Genomic DNA, 22,330 nt, shown 5'->3' on the forward strand with positions numbered 1-22,330 from the left:
CCATGGAGTAGCATCCATGGAATAACATCCATGGAGTAGCATCTGTGGAGTAGCATCCATGGAATAACATCCATGGAAAAGCATCCGTGGAGTAGCATCCGTGGAGTAGCATCCGTGGAGTAGCATCCATGGAGTAGCATCCATGCTGCTATTGCCAGTGTGAATGCTCCGCCTCTTCTTCGTTCTTCAGGGCTACAGGTTTTCTCCAAGGACAAACTCTCCTGTGGTTTATCTTTGCTTTCCAAGTGTCTGAAAGCACTCTCGAGGCCTTCAGGCTCGCAGCAGCCGGCAGAGCACACCATGCTGGGGTCAGTTGTGTCAGCTGGTGCTGGTGTGGGTTTGTCCCCACGCTCGGTGTCGTGGTGCCTTGGTGGGCAGGTGGTGTCCAGCATCAGAGAGGGCCTCGCACAGCCACGGGGCAGTCTCGTGCTCTGGCCGGTGAAGCCCAAGCCCACGATACAAGGCAGGTAGTGAGAAGGTCACCTTCTCATGTCTCCAGCGCTGGCTTTACCCAGGTTGTGGTCTTTGCTGCAGGAGCCCGTGGTTGGAAATGAAAGCATCTCCTGCATCACTCCACGCTCAGTCCAGGATGATACACAGCCTCTCACATCTCTGTCCCCCACCATTGCCCCTGCACCCCAGGGTGTTTCAGATGTGGGAGTGCTGATGGGCAGTGCCTCATCTGGAGGGTGCCACGTGCTGCTGGTTCTCCCGCTGGGAGGTGACTCTTGCCTGAAGAGTGTCTTGTGTTGGAATAAAGTGCCTTTCAGCAGCCTGGCTGGCACAGCTGTCCTTCATGGGCTCAGAGGAAATGGGCCTGGAGGTGATTTAATGGTGCAGTGTGGACAGCTGGCTTCTGAGGAGTTCAGCTCCCCATGGGTGTTCAAACAGCAAAGGCCAATCCTTGCAGCGCTTGGGGATAGGGGGATAATAAGAGTTAATGGGGAAACTGAGGCACGGAGGTTTCAGCTCACAGGCGAGGCCATGCTCCAGCCAGGTTCCCAGCCCTGGAGATGTCTTTGGCCCGTCCCTCTTGGCCTCTGCTGCAGTGCATCCCTCTTCCCAGCCACCGACACGTGGTTTTTTGGGTTGCCCTTCCCCGGGTGCCTCTCGCTCTCCCCCACTGTGGTGCCGGAGTCCCTCGTGCCCCAGGCGCCAAGGAGCTCTTCTCTCACTTGGCTGCACAATTGGGCTCAGCATCCCAGAAATTCAGGCTTTCGTGCGGGAGCCAATAGTCACACAACCTCCATCCAGAAACCATCATTATCGGCTGCTTGCTTTTTTCTTGGTTTCTTTGAACTACAGCTCCCAGGATGCCTGAAGATATGCAGACATCCCGAAGACAGTGGTTTCCCATAAACTTTTGGGGTTTCATGCTTTGCAAGCAGGAATGTTTTTATTGCATCGCAAATCCCTTCAAGTCCCTCAAACCTCCGTGGCAGCCGCAGGGGCCGGAGCCGGACGCGGGGGAGGCACGCCAAGGGCTTTTCTCTCCTGCATTTTTCCTCTTCTTGCAAGAGGGACCTTTGTAACTCCCTGTCATGGCTTTTCAAGGGCAATTTTGGATGGGGAGGAAGTTTGAAGAAGCCATGGTTTGTCTGTAGGGATGCGTTTCCCATTCTCCTGGCCCTGTTATTTCAAGGGCTGCTAAGCAGCATCCGGCATCCCCATGCACACTGAAGTGCCTTGGGCAAGGTGGGGAGGGGTTTTCACTGAGCTGGGAAGAACTGGAATGCAGGGAAGAAAAAAAGATGCAGATTCCTGCACCAGTGCAATGAGCCCAGGAGACTGGGGTTTAATTCCTGACGTGCTCACAAGTCCTAAGGGAAAACCAGAGAGGGACGTTCTTTTTTAGTGTGGACAGATGTGGCTGGAACTGCGGCCTGGAGGGTCCCCACCTCCCAGCCCCCAGCCAGATCCACCCAGGGGCCAGGGCACAAGTTCCACAGGTGCCCCCGCAGCTCTGCATCTTCCTGCAGCCCATCCTGGGACCAGGAGGTGCTGGCAGCGGAGGGGGGTTTGTGGTGTGGGCCCAGCTGTCCCTAATAATCACTTACTCTGTGTAGGAGAGGAGCCACAGAGGGCAGGGTAGCGCTGTGGTAACACGGTGGCGTTTTATGGTGGTGTTCTTCTGACCATTAAAATACTTCAATGAGTTTTTCCTGCCTGGTGCTGGTGCACACCAGTGTTACATCTCATAATCAGACTTGTGGTATTTTGCCCTTCTCCTTTTTCCCTTTGGTTGGCCAACATCCTCCATAGGCTGGGATTTTATAGGTCTTAATTTCTTTGATAGATCTTTACCAGTTTGAGGAACTTTGTGAGTGAAACACAGAGGTACTGGGTGTCCTTGGGGGTCACCAGAACCCCCAACTACCCAGATCCTGCAGAGGCAGCAGAGCCATGGGCCAGGCTGCGTGTGTCGTGGATCACGGAGTGGTTGGGGTTAGAAGGCACCTCTGGAGATCATCTTGCCCAGCCCCTGCTAAATCACAGCATCACCTACAGCAGGTTGCACAGGATGGTGTCCAGGTGTGTTTTTAATATATCTGGAGAAGGAGACTCCCCAGCCCCTCTTCCAGTGCTCCATCACCCAAAGGGACACGTCCTGGCCCTGCTTTGTGCCGTTGCTGAGCACTGAGGCCAGCGGGGTGCTGAGGGCTCCATTTCTGGGCAGTTGTCCTGGTGCCTCTGAGGTCTTCTCCCATCCTTCCCCCTCGCTCTAGGCCCGTGCGAGCCCACCTGGAGACACACCACAGCAGTGTGCCCAGACACAGCCAGCTCCCGTCACCTGCCCGTGCCCGTGGCGGCGGTGGCGGCAGGCGGTGTGGTCTGCCGGAGCAGATGGGTGCCAGCCAGCAGCTGAAGCCATGGAGGCTCTGCGGCCGGCTCGCGTAACCACATCACTGCTCCCCGCTCTTGGACGGGCCCGGCCGCCCGGCAGCCCAGAATAACAAGCTTTTCCATTCCTGTGCGCAGCGTGGGACGCGGGGCCATGGAAAACAAGAGGCGGCTCCAGCGCCAGGGCTGCGCTCAGACTAAACACGGGCGCATCCCCCGGGGCGTCTGTCCCGCGCGGGCCGGGGGCTGCAGGCCGGGGTGGCCGGGGCGGCACGCGGGGAGCCCAGCACGGCAGGGTGCTGCCTCACTCACCGTGGGTGGGCTCAGCTGGCGTGAGCAGAGGGAGGTGAAGGTCCCAGGAGGACTGAGCCCCTCAGGAACCTCCTCACCTGTCCCTGCTGATTGCACACGAACGAAGAGATTGGTTGGATTTTGTCCTTTTCTTTCTGTTCCCTGGTATCTTTTTAATTAGGGTAAAAGCGGTAATTGGTAGTAGGGGAATTCTGAAAACCTGGCTCCTGGCAAGACAGGAGCAAGTCTGCACGTTCCTCTGACTTGGCACACAGACAATCCATCATGCTCACACAGCCCGCTTGGAAGAGCCCAAGATCTCTGTCCTGCTGCTCAGGAAGGAGTGATAGATATCTTCATTAAAAACAAGCACAGAGGGAGATGGTAGAATTCTTGAAAACAAGCAAAATGATGGGGATTTTGCCCAAGGAAAGGAATTTTTGACCATGTTATTTTGTAGGTTTTATTTATTTGTTGTCTGTATATGGATGGATTTTTGGGTTTAAAGTAGACTGTTAATTTTGGAGGTGAAGCAGGCTGGGATGTGCCAGTCATGAAGTGGTCCTTGTCAATGATCTGGTTCATGGCTGGGAGTCAGAAAAAGATCTTTGCTTACAATCATAAGGTCATGGAATGGTTTGCATTGAAAAGGATCTCAAAGCTCATCCCATTCCACCCCCTGCCATGGGCAGGGACACCTTCCACTGGCCCAGGCTGCTCCAAGCCCCAATGTCCAGCCTGGCCTTGGACACTGCCAGGGATCCAGGGGCAGCCCCAGCTGCTCTGGGCACCCTGTGCCAGGGCCTGCCCACCCTGCCAGGGAACAATTCCTTCCCAATATCCCATCCAGCCCTGTCCTCTGGCACTGGGAAGCCATTCCCTGTGTCCTGTCCCTCCATCCCTTGTCCCCAGTCCCTCTCCAGCTCTCCTGGAGCCCCTTTAGGCCCTGGAAGGGGTTCTGAGCTCTCCCTGGAGCCTTCCCTTGTCCAGGTGAACACCCCCAGCTCTCCCAGCCTGGCTCCAGAGGGGCAGAGGGGCTCCAGCCCTTGGGGCACCTCCGTGGCCTCCCCTGGACTCTCTCCAGCAGCTCCACGTCCCTCTGCTGTTGGCCCCAGGGCTGGGGCAGCTCTGCAGGTGGGGTCTCACCTGAGGGGGCAGAATCCCCCCATCCCCTGCTGCCCACACGGGGGCTCAGCCCAGCACAGGGGGGCTCTGGGTGCTCACGGCTGGGGCACCTCCAGCTCTCAGCCAGCAGCACCCCCAAGCCCTTCTCTTCTTTTCAGCTGTTTTACAGCACCAAATGGCAACACCAGGATCTTAATGTGACAGTGTGACAGGTGTGCAGATGGCAGCCTAAATATTGCTTACAATCTGGAGAGAGAGGAAACTTCCTGATCATCTTACATTGTCCGCAGGATCCCATCTCTTCCAAGTCCTGCAGCCCCTTTTCAGGCCACATTCCTACCCCTGGGCTCTCAGCAGCACATCCCGCTGCCTCCTTGCTGTGTCCACCCTTGGGACGCCTCCTGGCTTGTATCCACATGGGGATGGGTTTCCAGCTGGAAGGTGCCTGCTCAGGGGGGAGATGATTGTGGTGCAGGTCCAGTCCCCACAGTGGCACAGGCATGCTGGGGTGCAGAATGACTCACCAGGCTGTGGCACATGTCCCCAGCATCTCTGTCACAGCACAGATGTTGGTCAGAGAGGGGACAGTTGTTATTGTCAAAATGCAAATGAATAAAATTATTGTTTTGAGAGAGAATTTTTAGGGGAAGGACATGCAAATTTACCTTCCATTCAGATTGTGCATTAGTATTAAAATGCAATGTTTGAAAGCCAAAACAAAGGAACATTTTAATTTGGGACTCATCAGATGGTTCCTTCTGCTTGGATTAGCATCATATACTTTGCATCAAATGCTCTAAGTTTGACAAAACTCTGGTTTTCAAAGAAAACAAAAAGATGCTCTAAAAATGCCAGCCATTTCCAGGGACTCTGGCTGCTGTCAGCTGTCCTGAAGTGACTGGCCTGGTGCTGAACACGGGACAGGCCGATGGGAATGGGCTTTGTGGAATTCAATGGGATATGTGCTTGGGCTCCCTCCTGGATGCTGCTTTAATCTGGCTTCTAAATAGCTTAGAAGAGATTGGATATTAAGAAATGAAGGAAATAAATTAAGGACATTTTCTTTGCTGGAAGAAATGGAAGGGTGCTCAGGCACTGGGAGGGTGGTCAGGCATTGGAACAGGCTGCCCCAGGGCAGTGCTGGAGTCACCATCTCTGGAAGGATTGAAAAATTGTGTGGATGTGTCACTTGGGACATGGGTTAGTGGTGGCCTTGGCAGTGCTGGGGGAATGGTCAGATTTGATGACCTGAGAGGACTTTTCCAACCTTTACAATTCCATGAAAAGCCAGGGTTCTGCTCCAAGGCACGGGACCCCACAGGCCTGGTGGGACCAGAGCTCACCTGGAGGGTGCAGACAGCCCTCACCATCGGGGGGGAACGGGCGGGTGCAGGGTCAGGAGCTGCCCCCAGATGACTGTGGGGGGCTGTGCTGAGGGATGGGTTGTGTTTCTCTCCTTGGCTTTCCATGTAAACACCCTCCAAAGAACACTTGCCTCTCCACAGCACTCGGAAGCAGCTGTGCTGCTTATTTAAGCACACAGTGAGGTATCTCCGTCCCGCTCCCCCTGCTTCCCTTCTCCTTCTTCCTTGGAATACCGACCTGCCTCATGTTGCAGACCAGAAATAGAGACTGGCCACTGACTTGCTAATTGTAATGCAGCCTGATAATGCCAGCTATAATTAGATCAAGGTATCCAAGTGCTTTTGCTGGCAGACGTTTCTGTGACCCTGTTATCATACTTTAAATAGAGGATCCCGTCTGCTCTGCCTGGCTTCTGGCTGCAGAGCCAGGTCCTTCCGAGTCCAGCTTGGCCCTTCCCAGGGAAGCCAGCCCAGCATCAGTCCTGGTGGCTGCATCTGCTCAGCTTGTGCAGAGCCAGGCTTGGCACAGCAGTGCTCACTGACAGGCTTTGAGCACTGATTCTGCCCCCCAATATCTGGCAAATGTCAGTGGCCACTGAGACTTCTGTTGTTATAAAAATCCCTTCCCCAAGCCCCCAGTGCCCACAGCTGTGTTGGGCCAATGAAAGGGGCTCCTCTGGGCTGTGGTTTTCGGGAGGTTGCACTCTGACCCATCTTTCCTTTACTGGTTTAGGGTAATCAAAGCAGTGGCTCGTGTCGAACTGAGCTGTGGCAGGGGGAGGAATGGTTCAGGGTCTCAGGATCAACTTGTCCAGAGCTGCAGCCTCGTATCCCAGGGCTGTCAGACATCTCTCCTTGTTCTCTTTTGATGAGCCCTCTACATTCTTTCTTTACCCTCTCATGCAAGTCCTGTCACTCTTTCCCATCTGCAGCATCCCCAGGGTCCCTCTCCCTGGCCTTGGGAAGCCTCAGGCTGCTGCCCAGCTGTCCTGCCCTTGAGCACCCTCCTCGCTGGGTCAGAACAGGCATCCCCACTCTGCTGTGTCCCACCAGGCAGGGTGCTTTGGGTGTGCAGCCGTGTCCTCAGCAGGTGGGTGAGCCGGGGCCCTCACAGAGCTCATCCCCTCAGCACTGCATGAGCCTTTGGCTCCTTCTCTGCAGCACCGCCCTACCCTGGCACATCACGCAGATCCCCAGCGGGGATCTCATGCAAGAGTCTGGTTGGGTGGATATGCCCGAATTCATCCCTTGCTCTCAGTGTGGCTGCCCACAGCGGCTCTGACATGCTGTCTGATCTGTCCTGAGCTTGTCAGGGAGGGAACTGAGACCCCCTTGAGCACCAGTGTGCCCGGGGGAGGGGGAGAGGTGTCCTAATGTCATATCCTGAGGGCAGACCTGGGGCTGTCACAGCAGCAGAGCTCACCAGCTAATCATGGCTGAGTCAGCCTGAGAAGTGGGACACTGAAATCCCAAAGGAAAACCAGGGACTTGGAGAAACTGGATAAGCCAATGCCCCATCCTGTGGGTAGGAGCCAAACCTCCTGAGATGTTCTGCTGCCTTGCTAGCCCAGCTGAGGTCCTGTGCTGTTCCGTGGGGAAGGTACCTCACTGCTGTGTTCTGGCAGGACATCATCCCAGATTCCCTTTTCATAGAGTCACAGAAGTCATGGGATGGTTTGGGTTGGATGGGACCTTCAAGATAACGTTGTTCCACCCCTCTGCCATGGGCAGGGACACCTTCCACTAGCCCAGGTTGCTCCAAGCCCCGTCCAGCCTGGCCTTGGACGCTGCCAGGGCTGGGGCAGCCACAGCTTCTCTGGGCACCCTGTGCCAGGGCCTCACCACACTATAAGCAAAGAATTTCTTCCAAACACCTAATCTAAATCTCTCCTCTTTTACTTTAAGACTGTTTCTCCTCATCCTATCACTACGAAAAGTACCCAAGTAAAAGCCTACTCTGCCTCTTTTTTAATCCTGGGCAGTACCTGGGGACTGGGGGGTGCGTGGGGGTTGAGCCTCCAGAGGTGCAGCAGAAGGGCAGTGTCCCATACAGACACTGGGATCATCAGCAGAAGCCCTGGGTGGGTGACCCCAGCAGGGCAGCCCTGGCCATGTGCAATCAGCGTCTGTCCCCAAGCTGAGGAAACACATGGGGGGTCCTCAGGCAGGGTCCTCAGCGCTTCCCAGCTCACCTGGAGCTAGGGTTTGGGCTTGGGAAGCCCCTGTGGGCATTGTCCTGTGTCGGTCCCCGAAACAGTGACGGAAGAGCTCAGTCTGTGGTTTGTGCCCCAGCCATGGACACTGCTCATGGATTTGGGAGGCTGAGCAGGAGGGATGTCAGCAGAGTGGAGCATGAGGCTCGCCAGACTGCCTGCATGCTCACCCACGAGTCCATGAAGGTTGGAGACCAGTGGCCCAAACCACTTTCCTGAGTGGTGAGGGCAGGGGCAGGACAGCCTGGCGGCGTGGGGGATCTTGGGACTTCCTCCTCCAAAGCTCACCTGGGGTTTGGTGGGACACAGAGTAGTTTTCAGCATCCCTACCTCTGCTTTCTCCCCTTCTCAGTGGGAGCAGGTAGTGAGGCAGGGCCATGCAGGGTGACAGGGGCTCGTGGGGACGCCAGCAGGGTTTGGTGGCATGTCATTGCATCAGGGGTGCCACAGCACACCCAGAGCAAGTGGAGGTGAGGCATCGCTGCCTTGTGCCTGGTGGTCCCTCCACGGCTGAGCCTAGTAATCCTCACCGGAGCCCGATCCCGTGCACCTGAGCCAGGTTCTCCTTGGCTGAGCCCTGTGTCCCTCGGCCGAGCCCGGTCCCCCCATCTGAGCCCGCACAGGCTCCTGGTTATGTAAAGCCACGCCAAGCGCAACCAGGAGATTCTTCAGTGTCGGAATCTGAGTCACATGGGGCTGTTTTATTTCCCCCTCTGCTAATCTCGTTTCTATAGAAACAAGATTGGGAGAAAAAAAAAATAAAAGAAAAAAAGAGCCAAGCACAGAGCAAACGAGAAACCTGAGGTGATGGGTGAGGGAAGCGGAGGTGGCAGCTGAGGAGGTCAGGCGACGTGGATGGGAGCAGGGGACCCTGTTCAGGATGGGAGTGTGCACAGAGGGGACGGGGACTCTCCCGAGGAGACACTCTGGGATGAGCTGCTGCTCTGGCAGTGGGTGAGCAGAGCGCCAGGAGCGAAGGGAGCAGAGGCTGTGCAGGTGAGTGAGCATCATTCGCGCGGCTCGCGGGCATCTGTCCCTGTCCCTGCAGGGCACAGCCGGGCACGGCTCACTGGGGTCCTGGCCCTGGCTGCTGCTTTGGAGACACTCTCGTGCTGGGACCGTGGTCAGTGGGAAGCGTGCCCCCGGTGAGCGGGGCTTGCCGGAGCGGTGTGCGCAGCCAGCGCTCGCCTGGAGGCTGACTGCATGTCCGTGGCCATGAGTCTGTCCTTCGCAAACCCTCTCTCTCCCGAAAGACTGCTCCCTGCTTGGGAAGAACCTTTCCAGCTTTGGTTATTTTCCCTCTGTTTTACCCTAACTGTACCTGTGCAAATAAGACGCTGACAGGAGCCAAACCCCGCAGCCGCAGGGAGCGCAGGGCTGTGCGCTGCCCGGGCTGTGCGCTGCCAGGGCTGTGTGCCCCCAGCACCGCTCGCCCCAGGCACAGCCGCCTTCCCCAGCCCGGCTGCAGCCGGGATGCCCGTGGGGATAAGCCCGGCTCAAGGCTCTGTGTGCAGTGGCTGCTCCCCAAGGAGGGAGGACCAGCTGGAACGCTGCTTGCTTGCCTGGGCTGCCTACAGCCCCTGGCTCATCCCGGGGCTGCTGCCTGTGCTGATGGAAGAGGCTGGGAGCTGCCTGCCCGCATCTGGGCTAGTTCAGAGCCATAGACAGGCACGTGCTGGCTCCCGAGTCTCGGGCTGAGGAGTGTGCAACAAGTGGGAGCTGCTCCTGCCTGGGTGTGCTGTCTTGTGGGATGGATGGCTGGTGCCCGTGTGGTGGGGAGGGCTTTGGCCGGGTGCGTTGGGGGAGCAGAGGTGTTGCTGGTGCTGGTCATCCTGTGCCGGAGCCTGGGCTGGCACTCCGGTGACCTCGGTCATCCCTCACCCGTGGCTCAGTGCCTGCACGGCCGCCGGTGTCCCCACGGCTCCGGCCATGGCAGAGCCGTGCTGTGCCAGCAGGGGCTGAGGCACCCGGGCTCCTGCGGGCACACGCTCGCCCCGGCGGCTGCAAACTGCCAAAAGGCTTTTAGCGGATCACCAGAGGGAGGGAGGGAGGGATGCGGAGCCGAGGAATCAGGATTTTGCTTGTCATCGCTTCCCAGTTGTGGTGTGGGGGATGCGGCGGTGATTGCGAGCCCCCGGCCGGATTCACGCCTGTGCGCGGCGGGTGAAGCCGGAGGGACGGATCCAGTCCCCGAGTATTTCTGTACTGAGCTTCGGGAAATGTCACTGCTCATCCGCCTGCCTGGCCAGCGAGGGGGTGGAGGGCGGCGCTTCAGCCCCTTGTCCTCATCGCAGGGCAGCTGAGGCATTTGTGTGCGGGGGGCCGTGTCCGGTGCCGGCTCAGCGAGCTGCCGGAGGCACGGGCAGGATGGGGACGGGCTGCCAGCCCAGCATGGCCGTGCTCACGGCGTTCCCACTGCCTCGGCAGGCTGGGGCTTTGGCAGTCACCCCTGGGGGGTTGGACTCCCAGAAAACCTGTGGGGTGAAGGGATGGGCGCAGACTCGTGTCGCACAGCGCATCGGGGCAGTGGGAGCTGTGCCCTGTGCTGAGCTAGATCCTTCCCCCTTGGCCAGACTGGGGTCCAAGCGCTGCTCTGGGCACTCTGCTCATCCCAGCTGGACTCTCCTGGGCTCTCAGCACACGCCAGGCTGGGGACAGCACTGTCCCTGCCCCCCTTTAGCAGCAGCCTCTGCCTGTCCCGGCCTGCTCTGTTCAGGGTGCTGGGTGCCATGGCTGGTGCCAGGGGGGAGTTTGCCGTGCCAGACCCTGCCCCTCCCTGGGCCTGAAGCAGTGGGTTTAGGGAGGCTTGCATCGCTGTGCCACAGTGAAGGTCCTGCCCTCTGGGAACGCCAGCTCCGATCTGTCCAGAGCTCTGGAGGGAAGGGCTGAGGATGGGTATCGCTGCAAGAGCCTTCAGCACTGATAATTATTTCTGGGAAAAGATGCCGTGTTCTGACTTAAATGCTGACATGGGACTCTGAACATGTGTAATCTGGCTGACAGATGGCAAGTCATAGAGGTGTGATTTATGATACAGCACAGTAGCTGAACAACCTTCTCTGGTTGTCAGGAGACAATTCTTCCCGGCGCTGCGGTTGGCGTTCCAATTGATGGCTTTTCCCACGTGTCCCCTTGGTGTGTGGGGACTGCCCTGGCAGGTGCCAGCTGTGTCCACCGAGCCCCGACTGTTTGGCTGCTGAGCTGCTGCAGAGATACCGCTTCTGATGGAGGGCTGGGCAGGTGAGCCCGGGTCCTGCCCGGCCAGACCTGGAGCAGCGCCGTGCAGTGGCAGGGCTGGGGGAGCAGTGGGGCCTTGTCCCCCTCCCATGGCTGGGATGAAGCTGGCTCAAGGTGACAGTGGCACCTGGGGCTGCCTGTTCCTCAGACCAGCACTTATGGGGCTGAGTATGTAGTCCTGATGGGGGAAGGCACCGAAATCTTGCCCATGGGATAAGAGCGCAAGGGGAAGAATGCTGACAGGCACAGGGAGCCTGCCTTACCTGTGTGCCCGCTCCATGCCCTGCTCCTACCTTAAAATCCCTAACGCTGATCCTTCTCAAGGGACAGGGACATCTATTACTGTTTGGAAAGCCCTTGGGAAGTAACAGTGTGGTCTCAACAGCTTCCCCCTCCCTGTGCTAGAGGCTCACCCCCACTGCCACCCACAGAGCCCAGACCCGGCACAGTGCCCAGTGCCGTGGGAGCACCCCAGCCCTGGGCACACCGTGACCTGGGAGCATCCCGACCCTGCCCCCAGGGGCCGGAGTAACCCAGCACGGGAGCTCGGCGGGGCTGAGCCAGCAGCAGGGCCCTGCTGGGGCGAGGGCAGCGGGTCGGCCGCGCTCGCGGCGCGCTCACGGCAGAGCAGGTATGATTCATTCCCCTTCTGCAGCACGGTTTATGTAAAGCAGCTCTGTATAAATCGCCAGATGATCTGTAATGTGCTCCTGGCTTCTAATTAGTGATGCTTCTGCTGAAGCTTTGGGGTCTGGCAGAGGTGGGGGAGGCTGGTTCATGGCTGGGTGAGCTGCTAACAGCTCTCAGGGGGGAGGTGTCGGGCTGTCAGAGCCGTCACAGCCATTCCTTTACCTGGGCTGTGGCTGCTGGAGGTGGTGGCCGGCAGGTCTGGGGGGTGCAGTCAGCACCCCAAGATTCTTGGTCAACTTCTGACACACATGGACTGGCTTGTCTGTCCTGCATCAGGCAGATCTGAGCAGCACCTGCCCTGGGCTGGAGAGCCCCTTTCTCCCTGTGCCTTCCCCTTGATGCCATGGCTAGGGACTCACAGCAAGGCCACACGTTCCTGAGCACCCAGCTGGCTTCTCCAGCCCCACCAGCCCACCCTGCCCCCAGGACTAACTCTCCTCCATCCCTAACCCTGATGACATGTGGCATATTGCCCTGTTTTCCCCCACCAGCTCTTCTTGACAGATGCTGTTGGCTTTGTCCCGTTTGAAGGATGCAGGGGCTGCTCCTGCCGTGCTTGGGCAGGTGGATACATCTGGGTAAAGCTCCTGGCTGTGTAACTCTCCCCGTGGTAGTCACTGCAAGGGCCACCACCGGCACCACAGAGGCGCCTGTCACAGGGGCTGCTGCTGCCTTCCTGCATCCGTGCAGGGCATTTGGGATTTCCCAGCCCCTCATCCCTGCTGGGGACCAGTTTGGGAGGGGTGGCTGTAGTGGTGCAGGGGGTGTGGTGGAGGTGAGCACAGCAGACAGGGCAGCATTCTGCTGGCAGTCCCCAAATCCCAGGAGATAAACACCCCCAGCACCCTTTCAGCTGGGGCTGGAGCCCTCATCCAGGCAGGGTGGCAGGAGCTCCTCCTGGGCGGGTGGGAAGGGGCAGGAACAGCCAAATGCCGCTGAGGAGGTGCTCTAGGGAACCAGCAGCACCTGTTCCCACTGCCCAGCCCCATTCCTGGGTCAGCCCTGCTCATCCTGCTGTCCACACCGTGCCTGGGGCTGCTGCAGAGCATTGCTGTCAATGCCCACCTCTCACCCCTCCCTAAATGGGATCTTCTCCATTCCAGCTGAGCTCTGACACCGGATCAGAGGAGAGTGAGGTGCTGGGCATGGTGTTGGTACCGGGCTCTGCTCTGTGGGCACCAGGATCACTCCTCTTCATCGCCTCTTCCTCTGGCTGTGAGCAGGGGAAAGCTGGGGTTTGGGTTTCTTGTTGGGTTTCTTTTAAGGCAAACCTCATCCTTTACATCAAAGTAGGATTTTTTCTCAAGAATGTAAAGAATGACCCTGGAAGGTCTGAACAGCTCTTTGCCGGCAGGGACCGGAGAGACAAGAGCCCTCTCCAGAAAGCTGTCTCCACCCCATCCCCAGCAACAGCAATTCATAAGCCGAAAAATAAATCAATAACCAGTTAATGAATTGAAGATGTCTGTGTTTAAAATGTATCAGGGAAAAAACTGTTAGCTGGTCCGGGCTGGCCTAATTATAGCGAGGAAAGGCAGGGAGCTCTCAGTTCTGAGAAATACCGTCTCTTTTTCTCTTTCTTTGGAGGTATTTTGTTTGGTTGAGGCAGAGGAGAGGAGAGGAGAGGAGAGGAGAGGAGAGGAGAGGAGAGGAGAGGAGAGGATTGGCTTTAGCAATGTGTGTAGGTTCAAAGTTCCCCCCAGCTCTGTCCCCTGGGACCTCTGTCAAATCACTCCTGTCCCCTCCCCTGCCCAGCCCGGGGCTGGCTGAGCGGTGGGAGCAGGTTGTGCTGGCACATTAGAGGAGGAGAGGAGGCAGTGGCTGTGACAGTGAGTGTGGCAGGGCTGGCACACGGCCCCAGTGCCACCAGCCTGGTCGTGTGCCCAAGTCTGGGTGTCCCAGCTCCCCAGGCTGGTCCTCCCTCGCTCCACGCCGGCAGCAGGGCTGCGGTGCCGTGCTCAGCCCAGGCAGGGGGTGCCAGCCCTGGCACGGGGGGCTCTGGGCGCTCCGTGTGCCAGAGGGAAGCGAGGGCTGAGGGTCTGTGCGGGGCAGGCGCCTCCCCAGCCAGTGTCAGCCGGTGTGCCCGTATGCCACGGGGCTGGGAGGCAGTGCAGGTGTGCCCTGTGCCAGCAGCTCTCCTCTGGGCAGGGCTGGGATGGGGCGGGATGTGCAGCGCGTTCCCGGAGCCCGCGGGTGTGCTTTTCCCAGGTCCCGGGGGCTGCGAGCGATGCTGGAGCAGCCCACCTGGTGGGAAGGGGCTTTGTCAGCACAGACGGGTCCTTCAGCTGAATCCATTTGCTCCCACACATTTCTGTTTCCTCCTCCAAAACCTTTCCGCTGTGGGCTGATTTCCACGTCAGTCCTCCTCAGGGAAGCTGTTCCGGTGTTTGGGAGCCCCGGCTGGGAGGCCACAGGGGCTCCAGGGTTTCTCTGAAGGAATGAGTGGCCTCTGCTTTGGTGCTCTCCCCCGATGTGTCCCTGACTGTTTCTCCGGCGCTGGCTGCCGTGTTGGAGTTTGGGGAGGAACGCACAGCCTGGGGAGGTGATTTTGCTGCACAAGGGAGCAGGACCTGGCGCTCTCAGCCTGCCAGACTGCAGCTCCAGTTTGGCTAACAAGGACCTGTGCTGGTCCTGGCCAGCTGAGCAATTCCCAGCCTGCTGCTGCTCCTCCACTTCCCACCCCCAGCACTGGTGCCCCCCGTCCCGGTGCCGCTGACCGCTGCGAGCCCCGTCCTTGCAGCGCTGAGCACCTCCCGTGCCGTGCCGTGCCCTGGGTGTGCCGCTGGAGCCGGGCTGCAGTGCCATTAACGCCTTTCCTCTCCCCTCCCCAGGTCGGAGAGCAGCCTCGCTAGGTTTGCCCACCGCTTGTCGGTGAAGCAGAAGCAGGAGAAGAGAAGGAAAGCTGAGCATGGCTCGGCCGAGCTGTCTGCCTTCCGGCCCAGGTCTCTGAGCATTGAATGGTAAGAGCTGCAGGACAGGGCTGGGGGAAGGAGCTCCTGCCTCTCCAGTCGCCCTCCTGTCCCCTCTCCCCACTGCTGCCACTGTCGAAGTCATGTCCCATGGGACAGGATCCCTTCAAACCCCTCCACCTGCTGCAGAGGCTCCCCAAGGTATCAGCCCAAACATCCCCAGCTGAAGATCTGGCAGGGCTCATGTGGGTCATGGAAGTGTCTGCTGAGCTGGGGCACACGAGCACACAGCCTCTGGCAACTCCCACCACTGGCTCCTTCCCCTTCCCCTTCCCCTTCCCCTCCCCTCCCCTCCCCACAAGGAGCAGGAATAAGGAGCTGTAGGGAATGGGAGCTGCTGGAGGATGCATCCCCTGGTCCCTCCCTGCCCAGTGCACCTCTATGGGATCAGCCAGAGCTGAAAGCCACAGTGGGATGGCCTCAGCCAGAGTGGGAGCTCTGGGATCTGCAGTGACACTTCAGGGGCTCCTCTCTGTCACTGTGCCCAGAGTGAGCAGTGAGAAGGTCCCAGGCTGTCCCAGCTGTCTGGGGCAGCCCCATGTTCCCGTCCCAGAGGGATGCAGGGCTCCCTCCTTCCCCGCTGCTGCGGTGCCTGGGGCCCCTCGTGTGAGCACAGGTCTCAGAGAGCTGTCCCCACTCGAGCAGGGAGCCGTTCATCCTGGGTTTCTGAGCTCTGATGCAACAGTCTTGGAAGCAGATCACAGCCAGCCATCCCAGCCTTAGAGGTGACCTGCTAAGGATATTTAAAAGAGCTGGAAATTGCATTTCTTTCTGCTTCCTTAGATGGATAAAGGAGGGTAAAACTTAAAAAGAATAAAAAAAAAAAAAAAAGAAAAAAGAAAAAAAGTGAAATGCTTAGAAATTGCAAGAATGTCAAGTTTGGTTTTCAATTTCCCTGCTTTTTTTGGAGATCTTTCTGGCATTTATTTTGTGTTCTAACACTTCAGTGTGAGGCTGTGGAACCCTCCTCAAAAGCTTCTTCTATCTGTGAGGTTCCTTGATCATCAAAGCTCACCAGGTATTAATGAACCAGACAAAGAATTCAGGATATTTGGGGACAGACTGCTTTCTTCTCCACTTACAGAACTTTCTTCCCTTTGCTGGGCAGTTGTCATGAGGAAACCTGGTCTGCAATTACTCTCAATCTCCCAAAGAGACAAATATGTGAATTTGTAATGTAGCAAATAGGGGAACAAGCAAAGAGCTCATTAAAAACAATCAGTTTGTCTTTATTCATAACAAAGAAGCATGAGAAGCCAGTAAATCTCTTTCCTCTCGAAATGTCTCTTTGAAGGCCCTGGGTCCCGGTTTAGCCCTGTTGGGGGATATTTGTGGTACATTTTCCCTTACTCCATAGCATTTTCCTGGGGGAAACCATCTGTCTTGCATTTGGCAAACCACCTTGTGCAGCAGCACTCGCAGCAGTGGTAGACGATGCTCTTTTAGAGGGATCTTGTAAAGCAGCCTGGGAAGGAGCTCTGGGTGAGGAGGGAGCACCTTTGCCTTTGGTTTGCCGTGTGGCATTGCGCGGGAGCTCGGGGCCCTGAGGCTGGGAGAGACGGACCTGATGTCATCCCCACCCTGCAGGGACACAGGCACAGCCAGGCAGGGCTCCCACCCTGTCCTGGGGGTTTCATCCACGGCTGGAGACACTTTGAGCTGGATCAGACATCACCCTGCAGCCAGGGTCGGGCTGCTGGAGCTCAGGTGCTGGCAGGGCACAGAGGAGGGGTCACCCCAGAGGGTCGCAGTGATGAGGGGTGGCAGCGGGCTGAGGACCCTGCCTGCTGCCTGCTCCCACCCATCTCACATGCACAGGTCCTCAGAGAGGCATTCAGAGATTTTTCCAGCCTCCTCTGCAGCCGTGACCTGCTAAGGGATCTCCCGGCCCATGGTGTGAAGCAGCTTTTCTGTGTTCCTGTACATCACCAGGGATCTGTGCTCATCACAGCGGCATCAGCTCCTCAGTTAGTCACTCCAAACCATCCTGGGCTGCAGGTGAGGCTGCTCCTCAGTGCTCTGGCTGATGGGAAACTTGGCTCCTATCCTGGCAAATCTACAGGTGCCTAGTTTGTCTTGCAGAGCAAATACCTACCTGCATCCAATCTGTCTATTTACAACCCAGGGTTACCACTGCCTCCTTTCACCTGCCTCTGCACAGAGGTGAGCACCCACACTGTGTGTGACAGGTTTGGCTCATCCCACATGGGTTGGAGTGGCATGGAAGAGCAATGAACCATGTTCTCCCAAATCAGCATCTTCTGAGAATCCTGCCCATCTTAACCCCAAGGCTTGAAGGCAAGGGACAGCTTCTCAACCTGCTGTTACCTGTTGCCAAGGAGGGGGTAGAAAAGCACAACATCATCTGTGCTCTTTGCTTTGAACATCTGGGTGTCAGTCTGGGGCAGGGATTAGTGTTTCCTGCTTGAAATTCCTACCAAAGCATTGTCAGTACAACCCATCTCCACATAGGGCAAGCTGAGCCAGTTTTCCAGTGTTCCCAGTTACTCAGGTGCTCAGGTAGGGGTGGATGGAGCTGAGGTAGAAGAGAAGGAGCTGTACAGGGTCACAGAGTCTGCCTGACACTGTGTTCCGGCAAGGAGCACAGCCAGGTAGGACAGGACACAGATGCCTTCATCTCCCCTTAGCCCTTCTCCAGTGCCAGAGGCCCTGGGCCAGGAGGTGCAGTTGTTTGCTGCCACAGTGAATGAGGGGCTGGACGCCCTGTGCTGCCGACTGCCCAGCCCAGGGATGCTCCCAGGGCAGGTCTCACAGTGCGTGCGTCCATCTGAACACATCTCCCTGGCTCGGTGGCTGGGACACGCTGGTGGGCCGTGCTCCCCCAGGCACAAGGCAGCTCTATTCCCATGGCACGTGTTCCTGTGCTGCACCAGGCCGGCGGAGCACGGCCCTGCTCCCCAGCCCGGCCAGCAGCGAGCGAGGCCCCGTTAGTTCCACTTATTAAAAACAAAATTGCTGGGGGGAAGGGAGAGAAGGCAGAGAAAAAGTGAAGTATTGAGGAAACACTTCTTTCATTCATTCGTTGTTTACTGAAATAAATACTTCATTATTAGGCCTTTTTTAGGGTATTTTTTTTAAAGCCAGCGCCACAAAGTCCCCAGTGTTCGGGCCTGTGAATGTGCCGGATCACCTCAGCCCATGTCTCCCTGTGCCGGTGTCCTGCTGCCAGGAGGTGCTGGAGAGGAGCTTTCCCAGTCTTTGGGAGAAACCTGGGGGCTGCACATGTCTGGTTTTGCCCAGGTTTGCTGATTCCCTTCTCCTCTTTGCTGGATGGTCACCAAGGCAGCTCGCGCTCCAAATGAGGCAAAACCTGGTAACTGAGGCAAGGAAGGATTTGGGATTTCGTTTATTAAAGCTCTGCTTCCTGTGGTCTCTGGTCCTAATCTAGCTCCCAAGCACAAACACCACAAGGCTACTAAAGCTCTCTTGGCTTGAAGCCCTCCACGTTCTGCTGTTGGGGTGAAGGTGGTGAAAGCTGGTGATTCCCATGGAGACCTCACACTGTCCTACAGCAATGTCAAGACCCCACCAATCCCTGTTCTCCCCACTTAGCGTGAGCTGAGGCCTCCTCTCCTCCAGTGCCTGTTACCTGAGATGAGCTCCACATTTATCTTCCCACTTAAGTGAGCCCTAATCCAATAGAAGGGCTGCGATCCCTGGCTTGCTCTGTGTGTGCAGAGCTGGGAGCCTCTGTTCCCTCTCGCATCCTCTCAGCTCCATTGCACATTGGGAGTTTCAGCCCTGGCAGGTTCGTCCCTCTGGAATGCTTTTGTCCCTTCCTTTTCCTCTCTAGCTCTAGCTCTGGTTTTCCTTCTGCTATTTGCTCCCGGGTTTGCCTTCCCCCACACTCCTTTTGCCATACTCACCACGTGCTCACCCTGATTTCCCTCTGTTTTCTTCTTAATTGCTTACTCACTGCTCCTTCTCTTTGGGCTCCTCGAGTTTTCCCTGTCAGACAGCCTCCCTATGCTCCGTGGTCGGAATAGCCTATTCCCATGGCGGCTCAGGAAAAATGCAGCGCATTCCTCCCTCCCGCCATGCCGTTATCTCGGTTCTGCTCCTTGGCTGCCCACCACGAGGCTGCAGCCGTGCTGGCAGCAGCGCGTCTGTGCTTGGCGACAGGCGGCTGCCGGGCTGGGCCCTGCCTGCGGCTTGTTTCCCTGCCTGACCCTCGGCACGGCGCTGGGTCCCAGCTCCTGGCTGCTGAGAGCTGGGATGCGCGGGGAGCAGACCCCACGGGCCCAGGTGGAAGGTGCCAGGCGAGCAGGAGCCCCCGGACACGGGAACTTCGCTGGCACCGTCTGGTTGGTGGAGGTGGCACATGCGACTGCTGCCGCGCTCTGCCTCCTGCTTGGCTTCGGTTCTGAAGCAGAAGGTTTTTAAGGGAACTGTTTTCATGGAAGTTATTTAAAATGTCCTAGTGTAATATTTCCCCTCTGAGTGGTCTTGAGCGGTGTGGAGGTTCTCCCTGTACGGCTGGGCCTGGAATCCCTGCTGTGGAATCCCTAGCATTGCTGCAGTGGGCAAGCAGACAGGTGACCTGTCCCCATCCAGGAGGTCCTCCCCTCCTGGCACCAAGTGCCGTGGTCCTGGTGGAGCTGCACGGCTCTGGGGAGGTGCCAAGCTGCCGACTGATCCACCCCACTGTGCCTGATGCAGTGCATGGGAGTGCTGCTATTGCGCTGCTCACTGAGAGCCTGGTGCTGTTCCCACAGCTGTCCACGGTCGTGTGGGACTGTCCCCAGAACTCTCTGTGTGACACTTGTCCCTTTGCCAGAGTCAGCCAGCACAAAGTGAGTTGTCATCAACATTTTTGGAGGCAAAGAGTAGCAGCACCATAAAGACGGCGGGCTCAGAGCTCCTCCAGGTTTCACAGCCCTACTCGAGCTGTCTCACTCCAGAGAAGCCTTGGAGCTCTTTCTCTTCCCAGACCAGGAAGCTCTTAGCCTGAGTGAGGGAAAACAAGGAAAATGAGGCCCTGAGCCTGCCAGTGGAAGGGGAGGAATGCAAGAGCCTGGGAGCTGTGGGGGCATGTGGGAGCAAGGAGATGCTCTGGGCAGGCTGAGCTGCGGGCACCGCTTTGGCAGCACTTTCTGTGGGCGAGCCAACCTTGCCGCCAGTGTCACCTCCCCCGTCCCGCCGGTGCCAGCCTCGGATCCGAGGTGACACACAGCCCCCAGCTCGGCTGTGCCGAGCACAGGTCCCGGCTGGGCCGGCGCGGTGTTGAAACGAAACGCGAGGCGCTTTGTCTCAACTGGGAGCGCTTTAAGCCCTCGCTCGGGAACAATGGCCAAGCTATGGGGTCATTTGTTCTGGTATTTCAGCAGCTCCTCATGATTTATGGGATGTTTTGTTCTGCTGCTTGTCTTAGCTTCCCCCTCTCCACCCTCCCCGTCTCCATCCCTTCTCCATTTCAGCTCCTCCTCCCCCTGTTCCCAATTCCCCTAATAGCTGTGGAGCCTCTGTGCCTTATGAAGTCATGGTATCTGTGACTTATTGAATTAGCCGGGTGGGAGCTGGACTTCCACACCGCGCCGGGCTCTGCCAGGGTGTCCGGGCTGCCGGGGAGCCGGCCCGCAGCAGGGCCCCTTGCCCGGGGCTCCGTGCAGCCGGAGCTTCCCCCTGTGTGGCAGATGGATGTTGCCATCAGCAGGACGCTGCAAAGTTGCTTTAGAGGCAATAAAAGTGGTCAAGAGGAGCTGCAGCCCAAGCGAACAAGGAGGGCTCTGTCTGCAGAGCCACCCTTGTGCCAGGGGCTCTGCTGGCTGTCCTGGTGCTGCCATCCCTCCCAGCACACCTCTCCGGGAGTGAGGTGGGTGCCAGTTAGGGAGCCCCAGAGTTCCTGGTGCTGAACTACACATGGAGCAATGTGGTTCAAGGGCTTGGTTGTGTGCCCAGCAGCCTGGGCATGGCCATGGCCAGTGCCTCTGGATGTACGGGGGGAGCAGGGGTCCACATTCCCCTCCCCAGAGCTGGAGGGACAATGATTTAACAGTGACTGTGAGGGACACGCAGAGGGGGTGGGGAGGAGCGAGCCCTCCAAACATCTCCCTGAAGGTCAGGTTAACCTCAGGAAAACATTGCAAAGGAATTATTTACTTGTGGATGATCACTTTTTATCCTCATTTGCTGAGTTGCCTGCAGGCGGGCAGAGGCTGGAGGGCAACTGCTGGTCCCGGTGGGACTGATGAGGTGCTGCAGCCACTCCTTAGCCCGGAGGGGGCTGTGGCAGAGGAACCGTGCTCCCTTCAGCTCCGATTCTGCCGCCTCGTGCTGCCAGCGGGGAGCCGGGAGCATCCTGACCTGTGGGTGCAGATGGGAATGGAAAGGTCTTGTGCCTCCCCTCCTGATGCCACAAGCCTCTGCGAGCCCAGCTTTCCTCCTCTTCTCAGGAGAGGCAGCTCAGCTTGTGATTATGCTGAGAGTGGAGAGGTTGGGAGCAGAGCGAGGCCTGGACCCTCTGTGCTGCTGCAGGCACCGGCTCCAGCAGGTCCAGCCCTCATCTCCATTTGTTTCTCATGTCACTGCAGTGGGAGAAATTGAGCCCTCTGGGAAAGCAACAGAAGGAAAACATTCAGAGAAGACTGATGTCCAGGTTCTCCCTGTCTGGGACCAGAGCCCTCAGCCACATCCCTTCCTCTCTGAGAGCATAGGCAACAAATAACATTTAAAAGACAAATATAAAATATTGTGCTGATTTGGTGCTCTGGCCACTTCCCTCTGCTGGTACCTGATACCTCCAGTAAGATTATTTCTCAGTCCATTACCCTCAGCGCACTTTAATTTCTCTCAAAAAGCCCAGTTGCCTGATATTTTTTGTTTTATTGTCATCATCACTCTGCCATTTCCCGTGGCCAGGATCTGCAAAGCAGGATGGATGCCTTGGTCCCTGCTGAAGAGCGTGGAAGATGCTCTTCATCCTGCAGGATCTCCACTGGTTCTTGTCCATGCCTGGAAGGTGCCAGTGGGTTTCCACAGCAGGCAGCCCAAGCCCCCTGGATGTACTGGGGGAATTGCAGAGATGTCACAATCCTTGGCATGGAAGGGAATCCTCCTGGGTGTCTCAATCTCAGTGCAAGTCAAGCCTTTCCACACCACCTGGTATTCCCATGGAATCATAGGAAGATTTAGGTTGGAAGAGACCTTAAAGCCCATCCCATCCCACCCCTGCCATGGGCAGGGACACCTTCCACTGGCCCAGGCTGCTCCAAACCCTGTCCAGCCTGGCCTTGGACACTGCCAGGGATCCAGGGGCAGCCACAGCTGCTCTGAGCACCCTGTGCCAGGGCCTGCCCACCCTCCCAGGGAACAATTCCTTCCCGATATCCAGCCTAAACCTTTTGGTGTGAAGCCGTTCCCCCCTATTCATCACTACATGGTGCCAGTGCACCGAATTTGGAGGGTCTTTGCTCTCCCAGTCCCCTTATCCAGCACACAGAAGTATCTCAGTATATTTCTTTTAATGGAATATCCATAATAGTCCTGGTTTCCTACTGCTGCTCAGGTCATCTCCAGCCATGACCCTCCTTCTCCATGAGGCAGTTTGGACTTGGGGAAGGGCAGTGTGAAGGAGTTGCGT

General features: G+C 57.5%; 1 protein-coding gene across 13 annotated transcripts in view; it reads left to right on the forward strand.

Annotated features, from left to right (window-relative positions):
- The window catches only part of LOC121668873 (ankyrin repeat and fibronectin type-III domain-containing protein 1-like), a 245,727-nt gene that overhangs the window by 189,217 nt on the left and 34,180 nt on the right, over nucleotides 1-22,330 (forward strand). For 7 of the 13 annotated variants that reach the window (XM_042037131.1, XM_042037133.1, XM_042037132.1 and 4 more), the window contains one exon: nucleotides 14,593-14,721. The exons of 4 other annotated variants lie outside the window; for them this stretch is intronic. In XM_042037131.1, the coding sequence (XP_041893065.1) occupies nucleotides 14,593-14,721 (129 nt within the window). Of the gene's footprint in view, nucleotides 1-8,522; nucleotides 8,831-14,592; nucleotides 14,722-22,330 lie in introns of those variants that run through there. 2 more of the 13 variants (XM_042037138.1, XM_042037139.1) reach the window with 2 other exon arrangements.

Source organism: Corvus kubaryi, unplaced genomic scaffold (assembly GCF_017639235.1).
Source record: "Corvus kubaryi isolate FWS band 111438036 unplaced genomic scaffold, C.kubaryi_AGA036_p1.0 37387, whole genome shotgun sequence".
In the NCBI taxonomy this organism is placed as follows: Eukaryota; Metazoa; Chordata; class Aves; order Passeriformes; family Corvidae; genus Corvus; species Corvus kubaryi.